Below are 26,615 nucleotides of genomic sequence, written 5' to 3' on the forward strand. Positions count from 1 at the left end.
AGCCAAGGCGGCCTCAGTGAATGAACAGCCGCCGACGGGAGTAATGTGCGTGCCGCCCTCTTGATATTTCCTCCTACTCTAAGTGCTACATTTTTAAATATATTTATTGTAATTTGCGTGTGAGGTGTGAAGATGGTGCAGAGCTACCAGTCGCCGGTGAGGGTATACAAGTACCCCTTCGAGCTGGTGATGGAGGTAAGTAACCTAAATACGTGTTTGGCAATGTCCTGTGTTGTGTGGTGGAGCAGCGGACGGCCTCGCTTATCCTTCCCCCGTAACACCTCCCCGTCCTCGCTACACCCCTCCACACTGTCCTCGCTACACCCTACACTGTCCTCGCTACACCCTATACCGTCATGGCTACACCCTACACCGTCCTCGCTACACCCTCCACCGTCCTCGCTACACCCTACTCCGTCCTCGCTATACCCCCCTACACCGTCCTCGCTACACCCTACACCGTCCTCGCTACACCCTACACCGTCCTCGCTACACCTCACACCGTCCTCGCTACACCCTCTACACCGTCCTCGCTACACCCTCTACACCGTCCTCGCTACACCCTCTACACCGTCCTCGCTACACCCTCTACACCGTCCTCGCTACACCCTCTACACCGTCCTCGCTACACCCTCTACACCGTCCTCGCTACACCCTCTACACCGTCCTCGCTACACCCTCTACACCGTCCTCGCTACACCCTCTACACCGTCCTCGCTACACCCTCTACACCGTCCTCGCTACACCCTCTACACCGTCCTCGCTACACCCTCTACACCGTCCTCGCTACACCCTCTACACCGTCCTCGCTACACCCTCTACACCGTCCTCGCTACACCCTCTACACCGTCCTCGCTACACCCTCTACACCGTCCTCGCTACACCCTCTACACCGTCCTCGCTACACCCTCTACACCGTCCTCGCTACACCCTCTACACCGTCCTCGCTACACCCTCTACACCGTCCTCGCTACACCCTCTACACCGTCCTCGCTACACCCTCTACACCGTCCTCGCTACACCCTCTACACCGTCCTCGCTACACCCTCTACACCGTCCTCGCTACACCCTCTACACCGTCCTCGCTACACCCTCTACACCGTCCTCGCTACACCCTCTACACCGTCCTCGCTACACCCTCTACACCGTCCTCGCTACACCCTCTACACCGTCCTCGCTACACCCTCTACACCGTCCTCGCTACACCCTCTACACCGTCCTCGCTACACCCTCTACACCGTCCTCGCTACACCCTCTACACCGTCCTCGCTACACCCTCTACACCGTCCTCGCTACACCCTCTACACCGTCCTCGCTACACCCTCTACACCGTCCTCGCTACACCCTCTACACCGTCCTCGCTACACCCTCTACACCGTCCTCGCTACACCCTCTACACCGTCCTCGCTACACCCTCTACACCGTCCTCGCTACACCCTCTACACCGTCCTCGCTACACCCTCTACACCGTCCTCGCTACACCCTCTACACCGTCCTCGCTACACCCTCTACACCGTCCTCGCTACACCCTCTACACCGTCCTCGCTACACCCTCTACACCGTCCTCGCTACACCCTCTACACCGTCCTCGCTACACCCTACACCGTCCTCGCTACACCCCACACCGTCCTCGCTACACCCCACACCGTCCTCGCTACACCCCACACCGTCCTCGCTACACCCCACACCGTCCTCGCTATACCCCACACCGTCCCCGCTACACCGTCCTCGCTACACCCGCTACACCGTCCTCGCTACACCCGCTACACCGTCCTCGCTACACCCGCTACACCGTCCTCGCTACACCCGCTACACCGTCCTCGCTACACCCGCTACACCGTCCTCGCTACACCCGCTACACCGTCCTCGCTACACCCGCTACACCGTCCTCGCTACACCCTCTACACCGTCCTCGCTACACCCTCTACACCGTCCTCGCTACACCCTCCACGCCGTCCTCGCTACACCCTCCACCGTCCTCGCTACACCCTCCACCGTCCCCGCTACACCCCAGACCGTCCCCGCTACACCCCAGACCGTCCCCGCTACACCCCAGACCGTCCCCGCTACACCCCAGACCGTCCCCGCTACACCCCAGACCGTCCCCGCTACACCCCAGACCGTCCCCGCTACACCCCAGACCGTCCCCGCTACACCCTCTAGACCGTCCCCGCTACACCCCAGACCGTCCCCGCTACACCCCAGACCGTCCTCGCTACACCCTCCATCGTCCTCGCTACACCCTCCATCCGTCCTCGCTACACCCCCACACGCCGTCCTCGCTACACCACCCCCCCCACACCGTCCTCGCTACACCCAGCTCAGTGGGGCACAAGAGACCAGAGTGGGTATGGCTACAGGCTGTGGGCGTCCCGTGGGGGGCCTGCAGGGCACCTCTTGACAGGAGGCCGGAAGTAAGGCAGCCAAGGCCGGAACGGTGTATAATGATGGTCCGGTTCCTGACTGCAGGCTGGCCACGGCCTGACCTGCGGCACTTGCCCTCCTCGTTGCTACCACTGCACTATGGTGGCCAGGTCATAGGTGGTGGTGGTGGTTAAAAGTGTACTGGCATGTTGCACGCTGCCCACCTGCAAGCCGCCCACCAGCATGCCGCCCACCTGCTGCAACTGCACACCGCCCACCTGCTGCAACTGCACGCCGCCCACCTGTGAATTCGTGATGTCATTAAATTAAATTAAGTTTTGGATACTGTGTAAATAAACAGTTGTAATATGTCTGATAAATAAAATGATCTTGGTACTGCCAGACGTATATTGTAATGAATATATTTACAAATATGAGAGGTAGTACGGAAGATGTGGTGGCATGTGTGGTACCTCGGGAGAGTTGTTTAGAAGGTTAACTATAGTACACTTTGTGGTCGCTTCGCAAGCCCTTCTGGTGACCACTGTCAACTCAGGCAGTTGATAGTGGTAAGGTTAACGATGTTGTGTACCTTGACTTTAGCAAAGCTTTTGATACAGTTCCACATGAGACTGATTAACAAGATAGAGGCTCATGGTATTGGGGGGGGGGTGCTATATTAATTAAGTTGGATTAGGGCATGGCTATACCAAAGGAAACAGTATAAATGGGGTTAAGTCAGAGTGGGAAAATGTAAGTGGAGTGCCTCAAGGCTCTGTCTTGGGACCTCTGTTGTTTATAATATATATAAATGATTTAGCTTCAGGTTTGAGTAGCAACATTTGCAAATTTGCCAATGATACAAAAATTGGTAGAGAAATTAACACGGAAGAAGACTCGCTATCACTTCAAGTTGATCTAAGTAGTTTTGAAATGGTCAAAAGATTGGCAGACGCAGTGTAATGCTGATAAATGTAAAGTTCTGAGGCTAGGTTATCTTGAGATAGTTACAAAATACGAGCTAGATGGTGTTGAGATTGCAAAGTCGGATTGCGAAAGGGATCTGGGAATTATGATTAGTGAGAATTTAAAACCTAAGGATCAATGCATGAATGTTCGTAATAAGGCAAATAGGACACTGGGATTTATTAATCAAAGCGTTAGTAACAAGACACCTGGTGGTGTTCTTCAGCTATATCTTGCTCTGGTTAGGCCCCATTTAGATTATGCAGTTCAGTTTTGGTCGCCGTAGTATAGAATGGATATAAATTCACTTGAATGTGTCCAGCGTAGGATGACAAAGTTAATACCCCAAATTAGAAATCTTTCATATGAAGAAATATTAACAAAGCTTAAATTGCATTCACTGGAAAGGCAAAGAGTTAGGGGTGACATGATGGAGGTTTACAAGTGGATGAATGAATATAACAGGGGGAATATTTGAGGGTGCCGGGAGTACCTGGTGGCAGAAGTTGCAAGATAAATCTTGCTTGAATGATCAACAGCAGCCTGGTACCATGAGCCACCTTCCTCAGATGACTTGAGTAATTGAAAACTTGGTTTTGTTCCACGTTATTTGTATGTCGAATTCCTGGCCCCATGTCAGTAAAATGTCACATTCTAGTTAGGCCTATTGGTTTAAACGAATACAATTTGTGGCATGTGACGCTAAGCTGTAGCCTAGGCTACAAATCCACAAGGGCCGTGACGAGGATTCGAACCTGCGTCCGAGAGCATCCCAGACGCTGCCTTAATCGACTGAGCTACGACATGGTCAAATAGAATCATCGTCACGGCCTTTGTGGATTTGTTCATTTGATGCATCACACAATTATTATTTCCGTGTGTAAAGCCTAGGCTACAAGTTTCTTGAGCAGCGCTAAAGTTGACGAAATCTTGCTGTGCGTGCGTGCGTGCGTGCGTGTGTTATTGAGTAACTGTTTAGGTATGGAGAGTGTGCGAGTGTTATTGTGACACTTGGGCCCTTCATCCCAGCCACAGTGGTTATGACCGGAGCAAACTGGAGGGAAGTGTGTGTGTGTGTGTGTGTGTGTGTGTGTGTGTGTGTGTGTGTGTGTGTGTGTGTGTGTGTGTGTGTGTGTGTGTGTGTGTGTGTGTGTGTGTACACACACACACACACACACACACACACACACACACACACACACACACACACACACACACACACACACACACACACACACGCGCGCGCGCGCACGGGTAACAGTATGTGTTGCTACCTGTGGGACACAGCGTGACGACACTCGTCCTGCCAGCGGTGAGTTGTCACTCTCTCTCACTTTCCCGTGAGCCACTGTGCTTGGCGCTGTAAGAGCAAGTTGAACTTGTGCGTGGAATGCTTCCAGGTTTTGTTACCCACACTCCTAGAGGGTTTGTGGTAGTAACCACAACGAGTAAATATAGTTGCCCGAGTCCCAAGAGTTAGAGCTAACTCACCGTTGTTGACACAGTGGTCAGTCGGACACCTTCCAATAACACTGCTCTCAGTTATTCACCTGTGTATAGATTTAAGTGTTGTATAATTACTGTACATCATTCCGGCCAGCCAGAATTGTAATGACTTGTATGGGAGTGAGCTGAGGAAGGGCTAAGAGGGACCTGGCGCCGCCACACTACAGGAGAGGTGTAGAGGGAGGGCATGATAATGCAACCTGTCCTCCAAAAAGATAGTATTTAGAGCAACTATTGGTCGAACGTACAAAACTGGACTGCTTCAACCAGAGAACACGAGAAAGAAGGCAACCAAATAAAATCAAAAGCTTTATTAAAGATGTATAAGGGCTCTCATTTCCCTTTCAATCTCTACCCATTTATGCATGTTTTTAACCAGCTCCTTCAGTGCATTCCATTTTCCCACTATTACGCTAAATGTAACCTTTGTAACATCTTGTCAGATTCTCACGTTTCCACCCCTAGCTCTATTGGTATTGATGAACATTCTTGTATTTCCACTCTGCCAATCCCCCTAAATATTTTGTCTTTTGTATCCACCCCTTATATCTAATCATAAATCAAATCTCGAGATAACCCCTAACAGCTGAGTGGACAGCGCTCGGGATTCGTAATCCTAAGCTTAGTTCCTGGTTCAATCCTCGGCGGAGGCAGAAACATATTAATAAATCTTATGCTTCTGATTAATAAATCTTATGCTTCTGATTAATAAATCTTATGTTTTCGATTAATAAATCCCAGTGTCCTATTTGCCTTATTACGAACATTCATGCATTGATCCTTTGGTTTTAAATTCTTACTAATCATAACTCCCAGATCCCTTTCGCAATCCGACTTCGCAATTTCAACACCATCTAGCTCGTATCTTGTAACTCTATCATTACCTAGCTTCAGAACTTTACATTTATCAGCATTACACTGCATCTGCCAATCTTTTGACCATTTCAAAACTCTATTTAGATCAACTTTAAGTGATAGCGAGTCTTCTTCCGTGTTAATTTCCCTACGGATTTTTGTATCATCGGCAAATTTGCTACTCAAGCCTCAATCTAAATCATTTATATATATTATAAACAGAGGTCCCAAGACAGAGCCTTGAGGCACTCCACTTACAACATTTTCCCACTCTGACTTAACCCCATTTATACTGTTTCCTTTGGTATAGCCATGCCCTAATCCAACTTAATGTAGCACCCCCAATACCACGGGCCTCTATCTTGTTAATCAGTCTTTCATGTATCAAAAAAGTGAAACAAATGGGGTGAGAACGCAACCCGTCCTCGGACCAAATTCATTCTTTCCAGCGGTCGAGCCCAAAGATGAATTCATCAATTTTAACATTAATTCAAAACTGAACTTTTCTCGAATATAAATGAATAGTATTATATTAGCATATTGTGCATAGGATCTGAATGATTATTATCAAGAGGGGAATTGTATCAGTGTACGAAGCAATCCCAATAGAATCCTTGTCTTCATTTGTTTGTTAAAACATTGGAATATGAATGTCAAGTTGTATCATAGGAGAGCTGGCGAGACTGTGAGAGCTAGGGTGTGGTGTTGTCCACAGTGCTGCAGGCGGACACTAATCTGGCCAGACAACGTGGAGTGGCCAGGTTAATGTGGCAGTTTGAGTCGTCCTTGTGAACACACTACCAACACTGGCAGGGTTCCATCTTGGGAAGATAAGATAGTTATACAAGTGTATTATATGCATAAATGTTTAATATAAAATATATTAAACATAAAATAGTTATCACTAGTAACACACATTGAATACATTTAGATGTAGAGGGATGTAGACAAAGTGTGGATCTGAAATAGTCATAGACGGGTGGAAGAGGGTGCCAAGGAATGTCATTGAAGTAAACGCCTTAGTAAGGTCTACAAATAGTCTAGGGTTGAGAGCACAGGTAAGTGTGTTAAAGGAACCAACCTGGCATTAGCCAGTTAGGCTCTCTGGGGTGTTGCCACCTGGAGTGGCATACTGTAAGTGGATGCTGACCGTGTTAGTGTTGCTGGTGTGTGGCAGTACATCCAGGCGAGGTGTGGAGCCGCCTGTGCATTCTCACACTCCCAAGGCTTCTTCATTACACTCTGGAAGAGACTGTTGTGTAATACTGTGTTAGTCACCTCTATAATACTCTAGTGCAGGGGAAAAGTTTCCTCGTATGAAAGCCAAATTAAACTTAGCCAAGATTTCATGAGGATGCGCAATGTATTATGCGCGGTATACATTCATATACATCACACACTTACAGATGAAATGTCATTAATTTTATTGGTTTGCAAGGGCGCACAAGTACCATAAGAAGTCTCAGGTTCCCCACCCCTAGTGTGGTGTGCTTCCCTGGTGTGGTGTGTGTGCTTCCCTACCCCTGGTGTGGTGTGTGTGCTTCCCTACCCCTGGTGTGGTGTGTGCTTCCCTACCCCTGGTGTGGTGTGTGCTTCCCTACCCCTGGTGTGGTGTGTGCTTCCCTACCCCTGGTGTGGTGTGTGCTTCCCTACCCCTGGTGTGGTGTGTGCTTCCCTACCCCTGGTGTGGTGTGTGCTTCCCTACCCCTGGTGTGGTGTGTGCTTCCCTACCCCTGGTGTGGTGTGTGCTTCCCTACCCCTGGTGTGGTGTGTGCTTCCCTACCCCTGGTGTGGTGTGTGCTTCCCTACCCCTGGTGTGGTGTGTGCTTCCCTACCCCTGGTGTGGTGTGTGCTTCCCTACCCCTGGTGTGGTGTGTGCTTCCCTACCCCTGGTGTGGTGTGTGCTTCCCTATCCCTGGTGTGGTGTGTGCTTCCCTACCCCTGGTGTGGTGTGTGCTTCCCTACCCCTGGTGTGGTGTGTGCTTCCCTACTGGTTATCACGGGTTAGTTATCCTACACAAGTTACTAAGTTGCCTTGTGAACTGTGCATTGGTGAAGGCAATGTTTGGTTGTGGTTGTACGTTATGGACTAGTCAAGATAGTGTGGTAGCTGGTTCAGGGAAGATCTACTGCAACACCCAGCAACGTGCGCAACCTGCTTGCAAGTTATATTAGCAGTCTTTGACATTGAAAGATGACGCACCAATATTACCATTACTGGTGCTGTTAGGTGGGCGTGCTTCACTTGTCTCTGATGTTGTGGTTGTGAGGCTTCGTTGATGGAGGGGGGCCTGGGGCAGTTGGGCCGGCCCCCTCCTCCCCCAACCATCAACCTGTCCTCCTACAAATTACGTCTGAATTTGATCGTTTGCCTGTATGACCGAAAATGGACGTAATTTGAAAAATATAATAAATTTGGGATTGTTTTTCCAAATCATTAAGTTTAGGGTCCTCTGGTAGGTTAGGTGGGCAGGAAGTTCTCTTAAAGTTTCAAAAGGTCATGAAAAACGTCAATTGAAAGTTTCCTCTCCTAACCTTAACGTGTGAGCCGGAGGACTCTCAACAGAAAATGGGACAGTACATCACTTTCGTGAGCCGATTTCATTTCAAATTACGTCCATTTTTGGCCATAGCGCGCACACGAACGAAAAGTGACGTTATTCTTAAGAGGACGGGTTGGTGTGTGTGTACAGGTAGTGTGTGTGTCGCTCCCTTGGTGACCCGCCAGCGTCTTCACAACAACATAGTGGCGGCAGTCACGGTACAATAATAGTAGCAGCCTGGAAGTGTGTATAATGTCCACAAATGCTTGTCTAACAGTTGCAGTACAAACGGCTTGAAGGCAAACCTTGCAACGTGTGGTCAAAATGGAGTGGTTCGAAAGGATTCGTCGCTTCAACACCACTTGACTCATCAGTGTTGACTTTCTGGTATGACACAAAACACTGCCAAATATATCGCTGATGAATGCCAACATTCCCTCAATTTCCACATCCTGACGTTTGTCAGGCTTATTATTGACAGCATAAGAGAGCCGCTCTACCACTTATAATTTCCAAATATTGTTTTAATCTTTAAGACCTCGATCCAGTAACTGTTTAGTGCAGGCATTCTCAATGGGAGCGATAGACGAGTTTAGGGAGGGAGCGATATATTACTGTCATAAAGAAATGTATTTTTCTTAAACAAATCTTTCAATAAATATTGTTAGCAAATTAAAATATACACATTTGCATTTTAACCCATATACCTGGATCATTCCTGGAGAGGATTCTGGGACTCTACTCCCCGAGCCCCTCAGGCCAGGCTCGACTTGTGATAACTTGGTCCAACAGGCTGTTGCTTGGAGCGACCCACAGGTCCACATATCCACTACAGTCCTGCTGGTCCGGCACTTCTTGCAAGAACGTATCTAAGTGTCTCTTGAATACGTCTACCTTCGTTCCAGCAATATTTCTAATGCTTACTGGGAGAGTGTTGAACAGCTGTGGACCCCTGATGTTCAGTGTTCTCTGATTGTGCCTATGACACCTCATATATGACCAAGTTTACCATTCGGCAATCAAAGAATCAAATGTCTTTACTAATTCTGTAATGTCAATACGGTATCCAAATTGGAATCTTTTAAAAATTAGACTTAGACGCACCCTGAGTAAAAGGCTGGATCATGATTGAGTGTATGTTTAAGCTGTAATGTTTTGGCTGGTCACAGCTGGTAGCGTGACGGTGAATACCTTCCTTGGTTTAGGGAGGGTGGCGGTGCTGTGTGTGTGTGTGTGTGTGTGTGTGTGGTGGTGGTGGTGGTGCTGGGGGCGGCGGCCTTCAGCCAACACTTGCTCTATGCTGAGCTTCATCACTCGCTGGCCTTACCTTGACCTCACAAGCCATCACTCGCTTGTAACTTTAGGTGCCCAGTAGTTGACTCTAAAACAACTCTTCTTCTTCGTCGCTGATATTTGCAGTCAGATTGTGGTGTTGGCTTGCACCTAGTTCGCCAGGGCTGGTCACTTGGAGTTCACCGTCTGGTGCTCTTATTGGTCCACAGTTTGACATTATTGTCTTGGCTTGAGATATTACCATTACTTCATATGGTGCAGAACACGACCTACAGTTGAGGTGGCCCGAGCGAGCCACAGTGTTGTCACACGCTTGTGTTGTCTCAACTTGTGAAGTCACTGTCACCTGCAACCAAGTGTAAACATTATCCCACACTGGTTATCTTCACACTCACTTTGTGTCACTACTTCCCCCTCTGCTCAAGAACAGCTTCCCCCACCTCATGGGCCCGGCTCACCCCCCTTGACACAACTAGTCTTAACATCATCATAAGATCATCTTTGTCATGTGACTCCTGAAATCCTAATTTGTGTCACACACCTGGCTGCCTCACCATACCCCTGACATGTCCACACCTGGCTGCCTTCCTTGTGTCAGTTAAGGAGAGTGGAGTGGAGTGGCTCTGCCTTACTCAGCCGTGTGGCTGCCACAGGTGTCAACAAACCACCATCTTGTCAACATGCCAGCACTGTTCGGCATCACCTGCTCCCAATAATTGTTTAACTTCCTACAAACTACTCAACTGTTGGGTATAATCGGTCCCTCTAATTACCTTTCGTCTAAAACTTCCTAGCATTACCTAAGTAATGAAGAACTATGATGTATTTACTCGCTATAATGTCGGTGCTGAATGTAGAATGTTAAAAATTACTAATTTTATAACTAAATTAGAGGAAACAAAGTGGCAGGGCCACGGGAAGTCCCTGGTCCAAGCGACGATGTAGTGGCTTTGGGTAATTAATTACGTAGTCCCAATTTCGTTATAAATTATTATTTCAAAGTAAAAGTATGATTTTTCATACTTTTTTCTGGCACTGTGATTAACTATGGTTATTGCAGGCGATGAGTCACAATAACGTGGCTGAAGACATGTTGACCAAATTACACGCTAGAAGGTGACGAGCCGACGACGTTCGGTCCGTCCTGATCCATTATCACAGTCGACTTGATAATAGTCCACGACGAACCCAAACGTCGTCGACTCTTATTTATTTTATTTATTTATTTATTTATTTATTTTTTATTTATTTATATACAAGAAGATACATTGAGATTGTGAGAATACATAGCACAGTAATTACATTCTTGTAAAGCCACTCTTCGTCTTCTAGTGTGTGGTTTAGTCATCAACTGTGGTTGTTTGTCACCGTCTTGGCCATCTTGATCACTCTCACACTTGGAGAACTGTCTTGTGTACCCGGGGCAGGTGGGGGTGGGGGGGGGAGACGAAGTCCTCCACGAAACGGACTGAGTAAGGTTTAGGAGTTGACATCACACCGAACCTGTTCTCTGAAGCCCACATCAGAACAATATCGTCAGCAGCGTTTGCAAGGCTGCCTAATTTCAGAGCAGCCTTTAGAAATTTGTGTAAGGAATCATTTTGAGCCTTGTATACCACACATGTCGGACCAGTCCTGAGGTATGTGGCTCAATGCATGGAGTCCATACCATGTCAAGCATTAGACAAAGTTGGAGAAAGTTCAGAGGTATGTCACTAGATTAGTTTCAGAACTAAGAGGCATGAGCTACGATGAAAGACTGCGTGAATTGCACCGCACGTCGCTGTAAGACAGGAGTGCACTTCTCCCCAAGCTCGCTGCCTCAACTGCGGTGAGGCCCATCCTACGTTCTCCCGTGCCTGTGTACATTACAAGCTTGAGGCGGCCGTCCTTAACCTGAAGCACCAAGAGTTCAGAGAGACATGATTACCACATGCAAAATTCTCGGAATTAACAGGGGTAGACAAAGATAGATTAATTAACACAGGTGGTATACGCACAAGGAGACACAGGTGGAAGCTGACGGTCCAAATGAATTACAGAAACATTAGAATGAACTTTTTCAGTGTTAGAGTAGTAAATAAATGGAATGCATTAGGCAGTGATGTAGTGGAGGCAGACTCCATATACACAGTTTCAGATGTAGATATGATAGAGCCCAATAGGCTCAGGAATCTGTACACCAGTTGATTGACGGTTGAGACGCTGGACCAAAGAGCAGAACAGATGATGTATCACGCTATTGTGATTTGTGTGTATGCAAAGAGCAGAATCTCAACCTGAGCAAGCACAAGTAGGTGGGTACACACACACGTGTCGTTCACAAAGCCTCCTACATTTGAATAATAACAAATTGTTCAGGTTTATATCCAAATTGTACGCTGCAAATTTTTCTGTAAATTAACGAATTTGACTGCGATGAATTGATTTTTGTCTCATTGTTATTGGCGCGTGCGTGCGTGGGTGCGTGCTCGGTTTGTGATAGCGTGCAGCTTGTGAAGAAAAAAACGCATTGCGGTAGTATCCTGCAACACTGCCTAGCGGGGCCTTGGTGTGTGTGTGTAATTACCTAAGTGTAGTTACACGATGACAGCTACGCTCCGGGTGTGAGTATTCACCTAGTTGTGCTTGCGGAGGTTGAGTTCTGGCGCTTTCCGCCCGCCTCTAAACTGTTTTTTTTTCACATGCACACATCCCCAGGAAGCAGCCCGTAACAGCTGTTTAACTCCCAGGTACATAGTTACTGCTAGGCGAACAGGGGAATTAGGGTGAAAGAAACTGCCCATTTGTCTCTGCCATCTCCGGGGATCGATCCCCTGTCCCTAGGATATCGAACCCCAAGCGTTGTCCACTCGGCTATCAGGCCCCCAGTAGGTGCGCGCGTGCATGCAGTACATGTGTACTCGCCTAGTTGTGTTTGCAGGGGTTGAGCTTTGGCTCTTTGGTCCCGCCTCTCAACTGTCAATCAACTGGTGATACAGGTTGTGTGTGTGCCGTGTTTGTCCATGCGAAGACAACTTGTAACTGTTGGCCTCCTCCCGCTATGATGCCCAAGTTATCGTATATGTATCTGGTAGGTTTTCAGGCCTTATTTTTGTTAATTATGCCCAGAGGGGCGAGTTTATTGTCCACTTACTCATCCTATGAGTGGACATACCGCCATAGCAGCATGTACAACACTCCAGAATAGGAAGAAAACCCGCTGGGTTGTTCACCCTGTCACTTGTACCCAGACACAGCTGGGACTTGCTTAACTATCTCAAGTGAACGGCTTATCATACAAGAAGATTAACATCTGTCAGCCCTTAAAATCTTACGTTATCTTGCGGGTGCAAAATGGGGAAAATCTTTTAGAACAGTATCTATATTTGACAAATAGTATTTTCCTAACTCAAACAATGTGGGGTTTATAATTCTACACATTTCTAATGTCTCGGGTGTTGACAGTCTAGTAGATAAGTGGTCAAGGCGGTGTCCGTCACTCTCACCACAGATTCTGCGCTGCTCAACTGTTGTTTCCATTCCGAATCTCCATGGATATTTGTATCCAAGACGGATTCTCGCTATTACTGAGTCTGCCGCGGCCACCTTCTCTTCGTCCATAATGATTGGGATTGCCAGCTGCAACCATGTTGTACCTGCGTACAGATTCAGAGTTGTTGTTCTATCCTCCTCTCCTCAGTTGCCTTGTCACGGTGATATTGCCTGATGATATCTCTAATTTGTAGAGGAGTCTTGGGTATGAAGTATGTTGGGAGAAGTTGCTTGCTCACTGTTGCAATAAGGATGTTCTGTTCCCTTGTCGATGTGTTTGAATGTGATGTTCTTACACCTGCGGTCAGAAGAGCTCTGCTTTTATTAAGTGAACTAATGTCCGTTGTATAGTACGGAGTCCAAAACTGACTTGCCAAATCTAAAGGAAACCTATCAAGGGCAAGGTAAAGTTGAAGATTAACATGGGTGTGATTACAGTTCATTATAAATTGTATTTAAAGGTATATATATTTTGTATATAGTCAGTAAGTAGCACTTGTATAGTGAGTAAATTCTTAAAATTTTTAGTGCATCGGTAAACTACCAATTTTTTTTATCTTCAAAAGGACAACATTGTCATAGTTCATTGTGTAGTTTATAGGCGTTAGTAATGTTAAGGTTGAAGAGTCAAATGTGTGGCTGGGAGGACAATGGGAGAGCTGGGGCAGTGTTAAGCGTGTTGTAACTTGTGTGTGTGTTACAGGCGTACGTGCGGCGCTTCCCCAAGTGTGACATGATCCCCATCATGGCCGGCACGGACATCATCAGCCAGACCACCTCCAAGGACGGCGCCCTCATCAAAGTCTCCCGCCGCTGTAAGCTGCACGTGGAGGCCCCCTACCTCCTCAAGAAGGTCAGTAGCGCCCCCCTTACTGCCTCCTCCCATCCTCCCAACAACTCCCTCTACTCATTAGTCTTTCATACTCAGTTTTTCCACTCGGGGTACTGCTGCTAAACTCCCCAAGCACCATATTCATGGACACGGGGGTGGGTCAGGGTGGGTGGGTCAGGGTGGCGGTCAGGGTGGGCGGGTCAGGGTGAGAGTGTGAGCGAGGAAAACATTCCTAACTATATGCTAGTGTATTAATTGTAGGTAAAATGTATTTGAGTTTTCAAGTGGTCAATGAATCACATTAGAAATGTCTACTCTATACCTTATTTGGTTGTTTTATTCGGTTCAAATTCATTTCAATATGCTAATTGCTGTGTTTTTCTGTCTACTTTGGCGTTAGCTACAGTTTGTCATTACAAAATTCATTTATATTTGGTCATAAGATGTTGAATCAAGAATACCTGAATGTCTTATAAGAAATAATTTATAATACTTTATTTCCTTTTCATCACGATATATTTCTGAGCTATTATAAAATCAGTACTTCACAATATTATGATTTTTAGGAATATAACAATTCCTCTTATTTCATGTACTGTACTCTTAATAAATGGTGTTGTATAACTTGTCATGATATAATATAGTGGATTTATATCTATGTTGAAGTCAATGGTATACAAAATTGTTGAGGAATAATGAAATATATTATATGTATAATGATTATATAAACGTGCACTATTCAATTGACTTTTCAAGCATCTCTGTACAGAAGTCCTGGCAGATATGTGAAAAATAGCTATCATAGTTCCAATATATACAAAAGTAGCAGCATGGAAGACCCCCGTAGTTACAGACCTGTATCATTGACAAGTGTAGTAGTCAAAATGCTGGAAAAAATAATTAAAACCAAATGGGTAGAACACCTGGAGATAACACACAGTATGATATTGAATCTGAAATATTCTGTGTAATGAATTTACTTAGTTTCTATGACCGAGCCACATATTTTACAAGAAAGAGATGGTTGGGTTGACTACATTTATCTGAACCTTAAATAAATGCTTTCGACACAGTCCAGTATGAAAGGTTGTTCTGGAAACTGGAACATATTGGAGGAGTGACAGGGAAATTTCTAACATGGATGAAATATTTTCTGACAGAAAAATGAGGGCAGTAATCAGAGGCAATGTATTGGACTGGAGAAATGTCACAAGTGGAGTACCACAGGGTTTAATTCTTGCACCGATAATGTTCATTGTCTACATTAATGACCTACCAGAAGGAATCGGAATTACATGAACATGTTTGCTGATGATGCCGAGATACCAAGGAAGATCTTGTTTGATTGTCATGCTCTTCAAGAAGACCTGGATAACACAAATGTATGGAACACCACTTGGCAAAAGAATTTTAATGTGAATAAATGCCATGTTATGGAATGTGCAGTGAAAATGACTACACAACTTACAAATTGTGAAAAAGCTTTTAAAAAATACTGATAGAGATATAGGGGTGGTTCTAAATAGAACCTGGTGGTTCATTGTCTGAATCGCAGGGGGTCTCTTAGGTCCATGGCTCTTTTAGGCTGGTCGCTTTGAGTGATTCGTCTGTTGGTTTCTCAGGGTTTAGCTCTTCTCGTAGTTCACATCTAGAAGTATCCAATGTTCTGGCAGGTGGCTTGTTGTGGTTCATTCCCCTGTTTACGGAATGGACATTTGACAGTCGAATGGACATATTTATCACCCCAATAAACAGCGTGACAAATAACCATGGCTTCTATTGCGCTAGCTACTTAGATATTCCTGACTATTGTTTTACACACTAGTAGATTTTCAATTACAGATAGTACTAAGTTTATAAGCTTTCAGATTTATTAATAGTTTCTTTATTTCCAGATCATGGGTGTGGAGTATATTTATTTTGTGCAGACCAACGTCCTTGACCAAAGAAACCGAACTCTAACAATTGAAGCTTACAATGAGAGCTTTTCTTCACGCGTTGGTATCATTGAGAATTGCCGCTATACGGTAGGTCTCTCTGTTACAGATGGTAAATATTTAGCTATTTGAAAGAGATTGATTGTATCAAATATTTGCAGCGAGATGGCTAGTGTTGAAGTGAAAGCATGTGAGAATGCGTGAAATGTGTACAATATGTCATAGAGAGTATTTGACAAAGTGAACATAGATTCTTGAAAGTAATGACCATGTTTGGAGATGTTAGGTTGTTACAAAGTGTTGAATTGAAGCATGTGCAAGTTTTTTGGTGTAATGTGTTAATAGTTTAATATTAGTAATGGGTTGAGAGACATTCTCATGGCTCAATATATTTATATATTCATAAGGTCAAGATAAGAATGTAGTACTGAAAAAGGAGTATATGATACAAATTTTGTAGTTTACCAAATACTGTATGATGTATGCAAATGATGCCGTGTGTCTAGGAGAATATTATAGATATGTAGGTTGATTAGTCAAAAGCTTGATTGATTTGGAGTTTTGTATGTCTTAAGAAAACCACTTGAAATAAATTTTTAACAAAGGTAATGATGGTAAATAGTGTGGAATGTTGGTAAACAGTTTAAATACCTGGTGTCTATAATTGGCAAAAAATTAAAATGGGTTAAATAATAAATTTGGAAACGAAAGGTAAAATTGCAATGAAAATCCTTGTGATGTGGGATAAGGTACATGAGCATGTGATAATGCCGAGTGTTTTGTTGGCCTTATCCTAAGGTATCTGTTGATATTACCACTATCTCGTTACTGTACTATTAGTCTAGTAGTCATTAGTAGATTTTGTTTAGCCTATAGCCTCCTTATATAACATCATGAGCTGTCGTAGAAGACTGGAGCCTCTTGAGATTGCATTTAAAAATATACCTAGAAAAGATCATAAAGGCAAATAGGGGGGACCTTCGATAAGCCGCCGGCTTCCTGTCCTCATCAAAGTCAATAGGGTTAGTGGCCCCTCAGGTAAATCGGGTAAATATGTTCAGGGCTGTATTTCTCTTGATATTGTGTCTTGAAATCAAGGGGAGATTTTCTTGCTTTTTCATTATCAAGGTCCATGAATTTTACCTTTCCTTTCTGTCCAAGAATGAAACATAATTCATTGTGTCTGACAGGCAGCCAGAGTGTATTCATACATGTTAGGCTTATACCAAGGTTCTCCCCCCCCCCCCCCAGGACAAATTACTGACCCCACCGAGAATGCAACCTCACATCAAGCTGACCAATTCCTGAGTACCTACTTATTGCTAGGTGAACAGTGGCATTAGGTGAAAGGAAATGTGCCCAATCATTTCTGTCCCTCCTGGTATTCGAACCGGAAATTTTAGATTGTGCGTAGAGAAGGAACCCGACTGTACTACCGGGACCCTAAAGTACCGACTCTACTACCGGGACATATTCATTATGCGCAAACTTGCTCCTGCCTCTACATGACTTGACTGTCTTGCTGGGCACTTGCCAATTATTTTTGGGGGGTTCAGCAGTAGTGCTTTGGTCTTGCCCCTTTACCTAGTTTTTAAGTTGAATTTTATGTATTTAAAAAAAATTTAATTTGCAAGTTCTGGAGTCTCATTAATGGCATCTTTCCATTAATAACTGCAGAACTGTGTGGCTATGCAAAATGGCTGTTTTATTTGTTACTAAGCAGTAATCACTGCTGGGAAATCCACTTAATGTTTTCATTAAGTAGGCTCTGCAGGCTCTAGTAGAATAGGTGTGCTGTGATTCTTATAATTGTCTTAACAATTGTTTTTAAGTGTTAGATTTATTTGGTGTAAAGATGCATTATTTGGTGTGGTTGTGAAATTTTTATTGTACCTACAGAGTATGAACTATATTGTCACTACTTACAGGTTCATCCAGAGAACAGTGACTGGACATGTTTTGAGCAAACAGCTACTTTGGATATAAAGTCATTTTTTGGATTTGAAAGTACTGTGGAGAAGATTGCTATGAAACAGTACTCACAAAACATATCAAAGGTGAGCCTTACCAAATACTGTACTATATATTAACAGCCTAGTTTTAAATTACTACTGTAGTATTTAGAAAATCCCTTGACAGAATACTTTATTGAATCTAGAAACACACTGCACCTTCGATATTCTGATGTTTTATATTCCTTAAATAGTAAATTAAATGTGATCACTGGGTTTCCTCTCTGAATTATTAAAAGATCTGAATTTCAGGTTTGAGAGATGGTTTATTCGGTGAAGGCTAAATTGTTGATTAATCCAAATTGTTTATTATAATAATAATAATAATAATAATAATAATTTTTATTTAGGTAAAGGTACATACATAACGAGATTTTACAAAGTTTGTTGGCTTTATAGATAGAGCTAGTACATACAATGCCTAAAGCCACTATTACGCAAAGCGTTTCGGGCGTTTTATTTTTATCTAATCTTATTTTTATTTATAAATGTAATTGGAAATACAGTAGTGTATTTATATTAGAAATGTATGACGTGATATGGTACTGTGGCTGTACCGGGTAGATGGAATGTGGCGCATACTTCTCATTAATAAAAAAAACACATTGGCCTTTGGAGTGTGAAAATTGCACAGGAGTGACGGAATACTTGGGCTAAAATTTGTGACAATTTACTCTCGTATATAAATATAAACAAATAACATTATGATTAAAGTAAAATAACACAAAGTAATTTTTATTCCTTTCGCTTTCTTATATTAGTGATTAAGTTCTTGAATAGACTTAAGCAATGATCATGAATTCTATTTATCACTTGTTATATAATGAAACATAGCAGGAAGAAAAACAATGACACAGTGGCTATAGCCAATTAGTGACAGGGACCCCTGTCACAGACACATAATATGCTGAAGATGTCTAGTTGCCTAGGCAAAGTTCTTGTCTCACCCAAAGCTTACCCCAAGACAGGGACAGGTGAGAAAAGGCTGTAGCCGAAACAAAAAAGCAGTAACTAATGCAGTCGTGGAAATTTGCCAAGGCTTACCACCTGTTGGTTACTTGGTAGTCTCTTTGCACTGAAGTAACACATGGAAAGGCTGGAGTGAATATGAATGAATTAATGCCTGGGGTTACACAAGACATTAGCTTTGTACACATGAAATTAACAAATTCAAATTATTTTATTCCTATATTGTTAATGTCTGTCCTGATCATTGGAAAATTACTTAAAAAATCAAAAGCCAATTACTTTGGGTGTAGTGAAATGATGAAATGTCAATGACGTCATCAAATATTGTTCACTGACAAAACAGGCTCCCAACCTGATTGCATTTGTTTCATTTTTCCGGTGCAATGATGGTTTGGGCTGTTATTACAGTACTGGTATTCATATCACAGAATGTGTGGAATATCAGTCTGCACAAATATACACATCCCTAATGGAATGAAGGGTTGTTTCAAATCTGACGAGGTGAGAATGGGATTAGTATGCAGCAATGTTTTTAAATGATTGAAAACAATGGATTGGGAGGTGTTCCAAATGAATTTCCTTCTTGTGCTGGTGAGGTTCATTAAAGGGGTAGCAACGGTGTGAAAGTTCTTGCAAAATCTTCGCTAGTAGGATGTTTATCCTAAAAATTTTATCCATTGAGGATGGTTGTAGATACTGCTGAATAGCTTAAAGATGGATGATCAATGGTGTTTTACTGCCTATGACATGACCAAGGTAACGTACTTTACCCTTAGCAAAGGTGAAGTTCCCCAAATTAATTGGGATACTAGCTTGGAGTAGCTTGGCGAAGTTGTTGCAACTGGTGTAGATGTTCTTCCCAGTTGGTTACTATAGCTACAAGCTAAAACCACATCAACAAAACTACAGCACCATAGCTAAACTGAATAATAATTTAGAATACAGTAATTACATACTGTGTAAGGTTTGTTGTAGGTAATTCAACACACATTTTACCTGTACAGTATTTTCAAAGTGTAATGGATAGATGATTTATTTTAAATTTGTATATTTAACAGGGAAAAGAAATTATTGAATATTTCATCGAGGAACTTCGTAAAGATGGTATCACACATTTGCCACGATGGGAGGAGCCATCTCAAAAGACAGTACCAGAAATTTGCATCACTAAAGACAGCAAGAAACTAGAGAACGAGTCGGATAGCAGTTCGGAGGAAATGGAAGGACGTGACCGCACCAGCAGCACACCGTCCACTGGCTCCAGGGAGCTTCAACTGGGAGCGTCTGCCACAAATCTACCAATCATTGACAAGATCAATCTTCATGAAGGTAAAATCATTATTTTAGAACCAATTTTGAGTGGCAATGAATACATTTCCATGTTTACATTTTTAAAGAAAAAGATAAATTGAAAAAGAGTGGGTGTGAAAACTAAGGTTTGCTACTACAGTATGTATGTATGTATGTGAATATTGTGTAAATATAATGGCATAGAGGTAGCAATAAAAGACATACAGTACTGTGGAAAATTTTTGTTTTTATATTGTATTATTTAAAATATTGAATAAAATGTACTGGAAAAAAATTAATGCCAATGTATTTTAATGTATATCAGAAGACTACCTCCTCCTCCTTAACTATGGGAAACATACACTTAAGTCTGATCATAAAACTGAGCTTACTTAGGTTATTAGAGAGTGTAGCACATTGTCAACTATTTGCTTTTTGTATTAAGACGAGTGTAAACTTGGAATGAGTCTTGGGAAAGCTTAGTTTTATCACCAGACAGGATACCAAAAAAAAAACAAATCTGTTGAATAAAAGTAGAATGAGAAGAAATACATCCCCTATGTTATCCTTAAGATAATACAGCTTGGAATGGTGAAATGAAACATTAAAATCAATAATATAAATCAATTGAGAGGAAAGGAGAGAGCCCAACTTTTCCAATGGGGAAAGAAGTTCAAATAAATCCTTGGAATTGCCTACTTGCTGAAGCTGTAAAGGCCAAGATAATACTTCAGTTTAAAATTTAGTAATATGATGACACTATTCCCACTAAATTATAGGTCACTATCATTGATGGGCAGATCACTGGAAAAAATATTTTAATTAAATGGGTGAAATATCTTAAAGGAAATTATATAATAACAAACAAGCAGTTTGGTTTTGGAGTTGGAAGTTCATATATAACTAAGTTATCAGTTTTTGATAAAACTTCGTACAAGAGATCTTACGAGAAAGATATGGATGGGCAAACTGCATCTTTTTATATCTGAAAATGACATTCAATGAAGTCCCACACAAGAGTGTTCTGAAAGTTGGAACACGGTTAAGGAGTGAGTAGCACACTATTAACGTAGATGAGAACAGTGATCAAAGGCAATAAATTAGACTGGAGGAGTATCAGTATTGGAGTTTTATAAGGCTCAGTACCAGTGCCACAAATAATCTTTATATATATGATTTACTCACTTTATCTACTGGATCTAAATTACCGTCATGCCATTCAAAATCGCCTTAATAAAATAAGTGCATGAAGCATCACATGGCAAATGAAATTCAGTGTGAATAAATGTGATGTAATGGAGATAAGAATATGTAAAATGGTCACATGCAACCTACAAAATGTGAAGAAGAAAGTGACTGGGAAAAAGATTGTGTTTAACACTTTCCGGCTCTTGGCGAATGTAAAAAAAACAACCGTAAGTGCTCCCAGCGTTTTGCCGCGTAAGCGTAAAAACAAAAATGTGTATACTCTTTTTACTCTCATGACCTTAGTTCTTGAGCTACGTATTTTATTTTGGTACCAACGTGTTTGCAATAAAATTCTCTAGAAGAACATCGGTAAAAAAAGTCACGAAACGTATAGGGATACCAGAACCAAATAAATAACTACGAAGATGACTCGCCGTGAGCGCCCAACAGCAACAAAATGTTTTTACTCTTGGGATTGTTATCACCTCCACACTTGTCCTACAGCGTTAATTTTGGTATCAATGGACTCGCAATGAAATTCCCAACACGGTGATATGAATATAAGCGTAGAATAATGATTGCAGCCCGCCCGCAAGAGTGTGGGAAGTGGTGAAATTGTTACCCGGTGTCGGTGACGGGACGACGCACGGCGCTTTGAAAGTTTATACTTATTTCATTCTCATGACATTATTATTCTATGTACGTCATTCATTTTTGTGTCAATGTGTTCGCAATAGAATGTTCTATGAGCCCGTAGGTAAAAAAGATCAACAAAGCGTAAGATAGAATAGCGCCAAATATAAAACAACGCTGGAACATATCAGTGAGAGTCAAACACACACGAAATGTTTTTACTTTTGTTATGTTTGTGAACCTTTCATGAACTTCTTGTACCATGCAGCCTATTGGTGAGAAAGAGAGCCTCATGGCGCGCAGTTTGAAACAAACCCAAAGTAAATCGAATAAAAATTGAATTTTATACAAATATTTTAAAAGAGGACATAAGTTTATGTCCACTATGCGGGAGCGGGTAGGCGAAACAGGACGCAGGGAGGAGTCCTCATAGCCGGAAAGTGTTAATTATCGCAAATCCACAAAAGGACATTTTGAGAAGACTTCTACTGTGGTCAATTTCAGAATTGGCTTTAAATACTGTACATTGATGGAGAAATTCTTAAAAAAAAATTATAATACACATATGAAATCAAAATTAGAATACAGTATCCAGCTGTTGTAAGATGCCTATATGCCAAAAATCTAAATAAAATAGAAAAGGTGCAAAGGCATGCTACTAAATGGCTCTCAGACCTGTAACACAAGAGCTGTGAGGAGGCATTAATTATGAAGAAACTACCAGAAGAGATGATATAACAAGATGATTCCATATTTACAGGAATCATAAAATTTATAAAGTGGAAATAACTTGCGTAACTTCTCTCTTGCAAAGCGAGTAGTATAGATGAGTGGAATAAATTAAATGAGAGAGTATGTCCAGACCAAGAGGAGCATCAAAACTTCCTGTAACAGTAATATAATGAATAATTACCACTAGCATAGTTCTCCTTTAAGTACGTAATTACACTCTGGTAATTACACTTTCATATATATTATTCTTGAGAATGATCATATTACTGCTTGTATTGATATATGCCTGGCTTTGTGTCTGGGAATACTTTCCATGATTGGCTGTGATGGGAAATGTGTCTACTTCTTTCATGGTTTTAATTACAGTACTGTATATACTTTTTAATGCTTCAGCACTTAGCCAATTTTTTCTACAAGTTTATTGTACTTTTTCTTCATTGATAGCATGTGATGTTAATATTCCTAGTGTGATGTTGAATGTTGCTAAACGCTAAAGACTTGTCACTGTACTGCCACCTAACTTTCTCAGAGATCACTTCTTTAAGTCAGCATAGTTAGCAAGGAGTGAAGTACTTTTATGTTAAGATGACTTTGGAGGAAATTTGTATTGAGGACAAAATAATGTCAAGGCAGGTGTTGGACAATAAAAGCTTGATTATGATACCATAGGGCAAAGAGGAAACTTGGGTAAACACATGAAGGTTGCTATAAAACATATAATGTAAATTCAAAATACAAAAAATGTTTTGTTGAAAATGCTGAACTGAATAATAAAATTTAGACCTATAGCTGATATGTCACTACAGTATACAAAGTATGTAACTTGAGGTAAAAAAGTATACAACAAGCAATCCCAATGGAGAGACCTAAAATTTAGATTGACGGTACAGTACCCAGGAGGACGATGACATGAAATTGTCCGAGAGAGAACAGAATATTCTTGCAGAGATCACAAATGGCAATAACCATTGCACTGTGCAAGGGTAACATTAAGCATTATCTGTATGTGCAAGGAAAATTTATATTCAAAACAATGTTCGTGTCTTTGTATATTGCTGAAAACCATGCCCTGCGCATTGAAAATATATCTACAAAATCATGTCACTAGGCATATGCACTAGGCATATGCTTACTGGATGCCAGGTGGCATTACTGGGTGTTCACTTAGTGTCCCGGCAGTGGATATTATCTTCTTGTGAGTTTTCCACAAATCTGGCATAAGACTGACAAAAATCAAAGCTGAAAGTGAAACAGGACAGGAAGACAAAGGATAACCAGGAGCAAACCCTAAATCTGACTTCCATAGTTGCAGTCTAGGACAAAAATAAGCAAGGTGACAGAGCAAAAGCCCGTCTTACCTCAACCCAATGCTTGGCAGTAGAAAGATAGAAGAATGGAAGTTGAATAAAAAGTTTGAAACACCCTAGGACACTGTATGCTTGGCCATACGCAGGCAGCGGGCTGCTGTGTACCCAGCCATTCTGCAGCATGGATTGTTTGTCTTTCTAAGAGTATCAAGTTTTCTTCAAACACTTGTGTGTTTTGTTGCATTTATGCTTTCTGGTGGGGTTTTCTTATTTTTAAGTGTGTAATCTCCACGGCCCCATGTCACCTCTTACCGAGCCAGATGCATCTGCCTAAGGCTTTGCTGGACTAACACTTAACTTGTGCAGCTGCCGATGGTCCCCACCTGGAAAGGGTGATAATTACTTTCAACACTGTTAGATGATGATGTACACTATTACACCTTTTATCTGTTTGAGTGAATAAAGGGACGATGAGTATGAACCATAGGCTCAATTATGGTGGCAGTGACAAGCCTTGTACATAAGCAAAATTGCTTCTAATGCTTAAGATTAGATCTTTGTTCACAATGTTACTATAGTAGTATAGAGTATGATTGATTTTCTAAATTTCCTTTGGCTGAATTCCAGGTGATGCTTTCATGACAGATAGAACATACATTAAATGGTGCCTTGGTAACCTAGTTCCAGAAGAAGTGGATAATAGCAGAACAGATCGGGGTATTAAAAGACAAATTTTTGGTATCGAAGTTATTGCTTTTACTGTAGTGTGATATGATAAAACTGTAATTCTAAAGTCTATACAGTAATAGGTTTGCATTGGATCTGGAAGTACCTTAAAATTAGCATGATCATAGAACCATTTTGTTTTATATACTCTTCCCCAAACCTGCACTATGTTGACCAGACTGCAGTTTGTTGAGCAGGTACCGACCCATCATCGAACTGCCTTCAGCCTTACTGCAGCCAAGGGGGCATCAAGTTCAGATCACGAGTTGATCACTCTTGCCTTTGCACAATGTTAGTTATGGCTGAAAATGTAAACATTGTTGAGTGGGATAATTGGCGGATGTGGTGTACTTTAGTGACTTTAAGGCTTTTGCAGAGATTATGCTAATGAAGATGTTCCATCAACCAATTTCCTCTCCCTGTAAACTTTGAAATGGTTTAATATCATGATTATTCTTAGTGCTCCTGCTACTCCTATACAAACACTGCTCAGTAGTATTTTTCATGTGGAAATAATTTGCCTACTGTGAGCAGCCATCTTGATATGGAGTATTTAATCCCATCTCTACTTATGCCACATCCAAAAAGCATCAACAGTCTTTACATTAGCTTGACTGGCTACTTTTCTCTGCTGCATTGCTTTCATTTTTCACTTTGAGCACAAAGATCTTATGCTGGGCCTTGAAAAAAACAAAGACTGCTCTTCTTGCTTTGTATTCAGTTCACGAAAGACTTTTTTTTTGGGGGGGGGGGGTCATCATTCTTTACAAGAAATGTACTGTACCTCCCTCTAATTTCTACACAAGTCATCACTCTTATGTTTGCTGCTGCTGTAGTAGAGTCCATCAGTGACACATTATTACCTGTATTTTGAGCTGACATTTAGCTCAAAAAAAGGTAGGTCATTTAGTATTTATGAAATATTAAGGGATTCATGTGAAATAGTTTCTTTGCCGGAGATGTAAACAAAGGTGGGTTGATGTCACCTCGGGTAGCAAGCCATAGGCTGTTGTCGCCGAGAAGAACGGTGATGTGTCGGTCAAAGTGAGTAATCAGTGTAGCCGAATAAAAAGTAATGGCATGGTGGGTCGGTCCCTGCTATGAAACCAGTAGTTATAAAGTTTTGAATATATTTTGTAATATACTTGGCTTCATTGCCTGAATCTTCTAATTACCTGCCACTTGCTTGTCGAGTACTGGATTAAAAACTTAGCTTAGCACTACTATTGACATGTGGTTCCTGTGACCCTCTGGTATTTTTGTCTTGATTAAAACTACAGTATATTAATTTGCCCTTTTATTTTCTTTACATAGCAGGCATATTTGGTAATTCGTAGAGCTCTGGTAATATTTAACTTTGTTTATTGTATAAAGGTTAATGATTAATTGCAGGAACAAGTCATAATTGAAACTATTTCTTTGCATAATATAAAATATAATTAATAATATACAGTAATATAATAGAACTCTTCACTGAAAGTTGTTTATTGTAAATTGTCATTATAATGCTGTTATTTAAATTAGTAATTCCTATCAAAGTGTATTGAGGAAGGGAATCATAGTATAGTAGACCTAGCTGGCTGGTTGCTGTGTGTCGCACAGCTGGCTGGTTGCCGTGTGTCGCACAGCTGGCTGGGTTGGCCGTGTGGTGCACAGCTGGCTGGGTTGGCCCTGTGTCGCACAGCTGGCTGGTTATTCTGTGTGCATGGCATTAATCATATGTTAGGGTCAGAAATAATTATTTGTATATGGGCATAGTGCTTCTCTATTGATGACAATACTAGGTGACTTCTCTATATACCAAGCCAAGAGTGAGGCTGTGTCCATGAGATCATTCATACAGTAACTACCCTGATTCACTGATGCTTAACATGACCAGTTCTATCTGGTATGTAGTAGAAAGTGATGGTCACAATTCTCCTCATTCA

At 42.2% G+C, this 26,615-nt stretch overlaps 1 protein-coding gene across 4 annotated transcripts in view; it reads left to right on the forward strand.

The window, feature by feature from the left end:
* Positions 1–26,615, forward strand: part of retm (real-time) — a 73,410-nt gene continuing 46,795 nt past the window's right edge. For 2 of the 4 annotated variants that reach the window (XM_045729104.2, XM_045729106.2), the window contains exons 1-6: positions 1–195; positions 13,765–13,914; positions 15,789–15,920; positions 17,759–17,887; positions 19,870–20,140; positions 24,589–24,678. In XM_045729104.2, coding sequence (XP_045585060.1) covers positions 133–195; positions 13,765–13,914; positions 15,789–15,920; positions 17,759–17,887; positions 19,870–20,140; positions 24,589–24,678 — 835 coding nt within the window. In that variant the 5' untranslated portion in view covers positions 1–132. The remainder of the gene's footprint in view (positions 196–13,764; positions 13,915–15,788; positions 15,921–17,758; positions 17,888–19,869; positions 20,141–24,588; positions 24,679–26,615) is intronic. The other 2 variants (XM_069317301.1, XM_069317302.1) reach the window with 1 other exon arrangement.

The sequence above is a fragment of the Procambarus clarkii genome, chromosome 87, assembly GCF_040958095.1.
Source record: "Procambarus clarkii isolate CNS0578487 chromosome 87, FALCON_Pclarkii_2.0, whole genome shotgun sequence".
Classification (NCBI taxonomy): domain Eukaryota; kingdom Metazoa; phylum Arthropoda; class Malacostraca; order Decapoda; family Cambaridae; genus Procambarus; species Procambarus clarkii.